The sequence below is a fragment of the Pyrus communis genome, chromosome 11 (assembly GCF_041283825.1).
Source record: "Pyrus communis isolate YQ-2024b chromosome 11, ASM4128382v1, whole genome shotgun sequence".
In the NCBI taxonomy this organism is placed as follows: Eukaryota; Viridiplantae; Streptophyta; class Magnoliopsida; order Rosales; family Rosaceae; genus Pyrus; species Pyrus communis.
This window is the reverse complement of record NC_142575.1, coordinates 11,965,711-11,972,645: the sequence shown is the minus strand read 5'-3', so window position 1 is coordinate 11,972,645 and position 6,935 is coordinate 11,965,711. Positions and strand designations below refer to the sequence as shown.

The 6,935-nt window shown below is 37.0% G+C and overlaps 1 protein-coding gene across 1 annotated transcript; it reads right to left on the bottom strand.

The window, feature by feature from the left end:
* Positions 1-4,685: 4,685 nt before the first annotated feature.
* On the bottom strand, positions 4,686-6,152 carry LOC137741510 (uncharacterized). The gene has a single exon (XM_068481215.2). It carries the CDS (start codon positions 5,716-5,718, stop codon positions 4,813-4,815), a length of 906 nt encoding a protein of 301 aa, XP_068337316.2. The 5' UTR covers positions 5,719-6,152; the 3' UTR covers positions 4,686-4,812.
* Between the last annotated feature and the right edge of the window lie 783 nt (positions 6,153-6,935).

Here is a 6,935-nt window from a genome sequence, read left to right as displayed (position 1 = left end):
TAAAGGCCGCCGCCACCACCAAGGGAACGAACCTACAAAAACAACTAGATCAACAAGCAATGGGGGTAGTGTAATGACCCGAAATTTCTAATTCGGAAGCTAATTACTTAGATAGGCCCCAAATTCATTTTCTTAACAAATTTCACTAAAAGATTAATCTTAGTTATTTTATTATGGTTGCATCTAACCTTCTCGTTAGACTGCTTACGTACCCTACTAGGGATCAAGCCATTCATAGTTCACATTACGCTTCTAGAACAACATACTAAAATTTCATTTCGATCTAACGGTCGGATCTCCGCCAATCACAACATTTGAGTGGCGGTCGACATTTTAATCTACTAATTTGCAAATCCAATTCAGAAAAATTTGTACATCAGATTCCCGATCTGTAAGTTCCTAAGGTCTTCAAATATTATGTACTATAATGTCTACAATTTTGGTGACGATCCAACGGTTGAATGGTCATCAATTATGAAAAATCGTACAACTGTACAATTATCCAAAAAATTGAATATTTGAATCATCGCATCAAATTTCAACTAACGGACTTTGGATATGGGCTCAAGACATCAAGGATGTCCCGCTGTCCAAAATCCATGTAAACAGATTCTCCCCCACGCGCCGCCATATGCGCCGCCGCGCGTGGTGGTTTTCGGCGATCGGAAACCCACTTTTTCGTCTAACTCCATATTCTACCAAAATTTACAAAAAGATAGAGCTCAATAAGAGGAACAAGTTTTATACCTGCCATGAAGTCCAAAACTAGATGGAAAAGGGTTAATTCTACTGATAAAACCGGCCCGTGCCTAAAGCTTCCTGGTGTCGATTCGTGGCCCACGGTGGTCCAACGGGATCAAAGCTGGTCGAGATTTACTCCTGGGATGATGGGCTACAAAACCCAAGTGGTTGCATCGGCCATTACTTTGCCGATTCACCGGAAAAATGAAAAGGGTGGCCGGAGCACCATTGGTTTTCATCGGTTTTTATGGCCTCACACCTCCACATACAGTGGCTAATCAAGGTATTTCTTGGTTGGATTTTGTAGAGGAGAGTGAAAGCTTCAAGATGGTGGTGGTAGCGTCGAAAAATTCCACCTAAGTTGGCCGGAATCGACCTCGTAAAATGGGAGGTCGCGGGAGTTCGAATGGTGGTTTTTCTAGGTTATTTGGGCCTCTTCCCCAAGTTTCCCTCTTCTTTCATGCTGACTAATTATAGACTCCCTACTAATAGTAAGTCCACATGTTTAAAAAGTCTCACTACTTATGAGGCTCATAACTTCTTCGTTCGAATTCAGAATTAGGATCCGTTTGCACCTATGCTCTCGTATGGTCGTTCTCTATTCAAATATATTTAGAAATACGATAAAGTATATGAGGATAAAATACATTCTCATAAAATTATATTTAGTCAACGAAAGATATTTTCGTCTTTTCACTTTCCGATAAATTTGTTCCTCATAATCATATATTTAAAACTTTTCAGGGTATTACAGGGTAGCAAGCCACCCAAGCAATTAGCGCTACCATAATCCTACCAAATAGTACTAAAAGCACTTTAAAAACCACACAACACCAAAGTGTTCCGCCGAAAGAAGACACCCGATAGGTTGAATGGTGGAGGTTAATGGTTGAAGACTTGTGACGTAAAACGGCTACTGAGTAAGAGAGGGGCATGAAAGCCAAAATCTGAGAGAAGCTCATAAAATTGAGACAAAAGCTCAGATAAGGGCACCAAAACTAGGGCCAAAGTTAATAAAAGAAGATAAATAAATGCCATATTGATAAGGGGCTAGAAGGAACATAATATTTGTCGTTGTCGCTGACTCCAACCCTAAGATTAGAGTCGGCAGTAAAGCGAGAGATAAGCTAGGTTTGGTCTTTCTGCGAGAGGGAGATAGAGGGTTTATCGAAGGTGTGGTATTTATCAACTAGATTTTAGGTTAGAAGCGTCTTTTTCTTTCTTTTTTTTCTTTTTTTTCTTTTTTTTTTTTTCCTTTTTTGTTGAAAAAAAATTACAGTAGTTTCACTAAAAAAGGGTGTGTGCCTAGCAATCCCTTATTGCATAAAATCATGTTGCAAGAGCTCAGATGTTTGTTCACCAATTAATGAAATAGCTCTTAATTATAAGTGATTTATTTACACAACAAAAAAAGAGAATTCAAATTCCAACTTTTCATCTACGAATAACTAAATTTATTCTTTTCCAATTTAAAAATTAAGACTCAAAACCTCCTTCAACAAAATCCAGACTAATTAGGTCTTGTTTGGCAGATCGGATAAAGGATCGGATAGGATTAGTTATACGGACTCGGGTGTTTGGTGTTCACTCGTACTAAATAAGCGCCGGATTAATTTAACCGGTCGGATAAGATAACACGGTATACACCCGCTTAATAAAACCAACCAAAACGCCCGGATTATTTAGTCGGGGAAGAAGAATATGGGAGAGAAAGGGAGGGAGTTTGGGGGGTGTGGCGGAGAGAGCTGGGGAACAATTATTTGGGATTCTTCTACAGTTGGGGAAGAAGAAGGGAGAGAGAGGGAGGGTGTTTTGGGGGTGCGGAGACATCTGGGAACAAAAAAATGATTTCACTTTTTTTTAATTTTTTTTTTTTAAGTTTGATTCCTCTTATCTAGTATAATACCAAACACGGTATAAATAATATGGTCACTAGTCCGATACTGCATCAAACACCCGACTAATTTAGTCAGTACTATCCGGTGGCTATTTATCCTATCCGACAAAAATAGTCAATACAGTCCAAACTGCCAAACGAGGCCTAAGGTGGTAAATGTAGTGTGGATGCTCCCATGATAATTAAAGTTGTACTGTGCTCTTGGTTTTTAGGTTGTTGTCCCCTGCCTACTAAATGACCCAAGATCAACCTTAACTTAGCTGTAAATTTGTGTTGGAGACGCTCCATGCATGCATGCCACTGAATCTTTATCTTGCCCAGGGACATAAATCTTCGTCAGAGCATGATTTGGCTTGAGAATATTTAATGAAAAGCAGCCCCCATCCATCCATCTACTAGTCTTACACCAATATATTACCACACACGTACACACCTGCCATCCAATTATCCAGCCCTTTTATTATGAGAGCTAGCAAAGCAAGGCGAGGCAGCCTGGCTGCTTATTACTTTATTGGGACTTCTTCTCATGCATACACTACATAAGAAAACTATAGCCACTTCACCGTTGGATTAAGATCGAACAATGAATTATTACAATTTTCTTGGATCTTGGAGTTTAGAAGAACGATTAAGATCGAGCAGTGAATTGCCACGATTTTTTTGGACCCTGAAGTTTAGAAGGAGACTCTAGTACTGTAATTGTATACTCTACAGATTTTAAGTTCACTCTAGAAAATCCAGATATTGCCTTATGCTTTGTAGGTCATCTACCCCATGGAAGGGCTTTTTTTGTTGCTTTGGGAAGGCAAGCAATCATTCGATTCTGCTAGTGACCAAAACAGTTGGTTTAAAGACAAGGGGGACCATGGATTTGTACTACCAGTGGGTCTGAGATGTAACGAGTTTTGGCCCTATCCTCAGTTTAGTAGCCATTTCAAAATTTACTTGGTCATACTAGTTAAGCATTCGTTCTTGGCAAAGCTGAGATAGTGCTTGTTTTACTTTGTACTTTGATAATTTTGCCTTACCAATTAAATTGTTTGGAATATTTGAATTCACAACATTGTTGTTCGGTAAAGTGAAGGCTAATTGTAAGTAAATCAAATGTTCATCGACAATTCTATTTTGCATTTGTTCTTGGTAAAGCTATGAACAACTTGCCCCAAAGACTCTTTCTCTCTATATATAAGTAATTTAGTTGAATTGTTGAAAAATAACAAAATGAAGATTTGTTGTTGAACTGTTCTGTTTGCCTAACTCAATTCTTCATAATCACACCCTATATCATTCAAGCAAAGCCTGATAGAGTTGGCTTCTTGGACTAAATTGGATTTGTCCAATTTTTCCTGACAAGTCAAGAAAAAGGTGCTAACAAGGTGGGATACTATGATGTAATAAATTAAAATTTAAATACTACACAAAGGATGCATGCAGTGTTAATTTGTTTGTATTCATAAAAACTGAATTTGCCAAAAAAAAATGGAAAAAGAAGTGAAATTTCCATTAGTTTTGATACCAAATAAACAATAAAAGTAAGCATTAATATTGCAAAGTCCTATTAAGCTATATATACTAATCAATCATATGTTTCCCTTGCTTAAAAGATGTACTTCTCAATTTGGCTAATTATTATGTGGGAGGATTTTCAACTTTATTTGATTCCTACAAGCCTGAAAGCAGTTATCATACATGATTCTCACAATTCCCACTTGCCTTTTAGCAAATCTTCTGTCATATCTCTTGCTATCTTTTTGTTAAATTATTTAAACCTTACAGTCACCCCTCTATCATAACTAATTAACTCATTACCGCTTTGCAACCAATTTGATCCAATGACTTGGAATTGATGATGGATTATCGTTGGATCAACCGTGCAACGACACTCAATACCTATAGGTACCCAAACAAATGGGTTGCATACCATTTTCTAATTGCCATGCAGTATTGAGAGAGAGAGAGAGAGAGAGAGAGAGAGATCAAAACTTGTCAAATTCATCTATCTACAATCACAACCCTTGAACATTAACTTATCTTGTTTTCTTAAAAATGATGAAAATGAATGGCTATCTATTTCTCTCTTGAAAGGAAAATTAGAAGAATAGTTGTAGTAAAGCTTAAATGTCAAGAATTAACAAACAAAAAAGAAAAGACTTAATGACAACATTTCATATTAATTAAGAGCTCTTACAGGCATACATCAACAAGGAGAATTCAACTTTGTCCTGCTCTTTGTGCACCATCTTCTCTTCCAACCACAATCGGCTGTCCATCCCACTTCTTGTTCTGAACATGAACACTGCATACCTTGATGAAGGATTGAAGAACCAATTATGAACATCCCACATCAGATCAACAAGCAACCCATCAACAAAAATTGTCTGATTCCCTCTAAAATTCCATTGCAGCCTCTTTACTCGGATCACCGTCTTTTTGTCAATGCAAACAGATAAAACCGGATGTTTTAAGCCTTCATTTTCTCCACTACATTTTATCAAAATGTCATGTGCAATGCCTGTGTCACAGAATTGAGCTCTTGTGGAATAAAGAGCATTTCCGGAACAATTCTCTTGCCTCGAAACAAGACAGGCTTTTGCAACACTACTAGTCTTGAACTTCTTGCTTACAGCTTCTTCAGCCATGTCACCTAGAACTAGGCCTATTTCTGAATCAACCAAGACCAAAATGTAAAATCCCTCAACAGGTTCAGGACCACTAACATCATACTTTGCTCTAGAGAGATCCCAAAAGATTTCCATCCTCGATTTATCGGATTCGATGACTTTGGTGCCTTTCTTCTTTCGGAAGATACGCGAATTCGTGTTCAACTTGAAGGATGCTGCTGATGGATCATCCGCTAGCTTAATGGTCAACCCTTGTACATAGTGGTTTTTGCACCAGGAGACTGTAACCATGAGCTGCTTTTGAGCGGAGGAGAGAGTGATTCTGTAGACACACGAGACTGCATTTTGGACTGAAGGAGTTAAGTTTGGAGAAACACAAGCAGTGTTTGCATAGCTAGAACATGAAGGATGAGACACTTTCACTGCATTTTCATTGAAACAAGAAACTATGTCTCTCATTGTGTAAACAAACAATTCTAAGTTTCTAACCCAATAAACAAAATCCTGCAGGCAGGCAGGCACTACTTTTGAGAGAGAGAGAGAGAGCTTTTGAGAGAGAGAGAGAGAGAGAGGGATCTGAAGGGTTTGGAGAAATGGATCTGTCTGGTTTGGTTTGGCTATTTGAACTGTGTTTTCTTGTTAGAATTTTGTAAATGGGAAAAACTTGAGAAGTTGAGAATGAGAAGGAAGCTAAGGAAAGAAGAGAAATGAATTTAATGCCTTGAAAACTGCATCTTGAGAAAGGAAAGAGGTAGAAGATTGAGACAGAAAACCTTCAGGCTTGCCTTGTTTATCTGCTTTGCCAGTTCATATGAGACATAAAAAACTCAAAAGAAAAAGGAAAGGAAAGGAAAGGCTAACAAAGGAGTTGGACCTGGTCTGGACCGTCTGGTACCAATACTATTTGTGACAGGATCATGGCTGCTTTTAATTCCTTTCTTTAAACATAGGATGTGAGAAAAAGGCAAAAGACAGGTAATTATAAATTTATAATGGATAATACTTTGCTCTTTTGTTCAAAAAAAAAAATTACTTTGCTCTTAATATGTAAGGAGTTGTTTTCTTTTATAAGAGGACGTGTCATCAGTTAACTATACAACCGTTATATAAAATGATTTATTTTCTTTTTATCATTTTCTAAAATTATCTCTAAAAAACTCATTTAATTACGATATTATTTAATCATTTATACGCGTCGAACAAATTAACAATTATAATACAAGTAATATCCCATCCTTAACCGTAAAATTGCTTGATTCATATGAATGTCTGAACAATTTTCAAATCGAATGAAATTTTCTAAATACAAGAGAATAAATGGTTTGGATTATGACGTTCGTACGATGAGATGATATCAAGTAATTACGGGCTTGTTTGGAAGTGCTTTTAAAATGACTCAAAATACTTTTGGTGAAAGTGCATTGGAACTAATCTTTAGTAAAAATGTAAGTGAATCCTGAAAAAACACTTAAAGTACTACATGCAAAAAGCACATAACTGGACGCTTCTTGCAGAAAGCACTTCATTGGCTTTTTGAAATCTAAAAACAATTTCACCAAAAGTACTTTCAGTCATTTGAAAAAACACTTTCAAACGAGATACATAGAGAATTCACTCCTTAAAAGTTTGGAGTCAAGCATTGTCCAATCATATTTTCATGTTCTCAAATTTATAGA

What these genes read in the sequence shown, in the direction of transcription:
- LOC137741510 (XM_068481215.2), bottom strand. Translation starts at nt 5,718, where the DNA reads ATGAGAGACATAGTTTCTTGTTTCAATGAAAATGCAGTGAAAGTGTCT.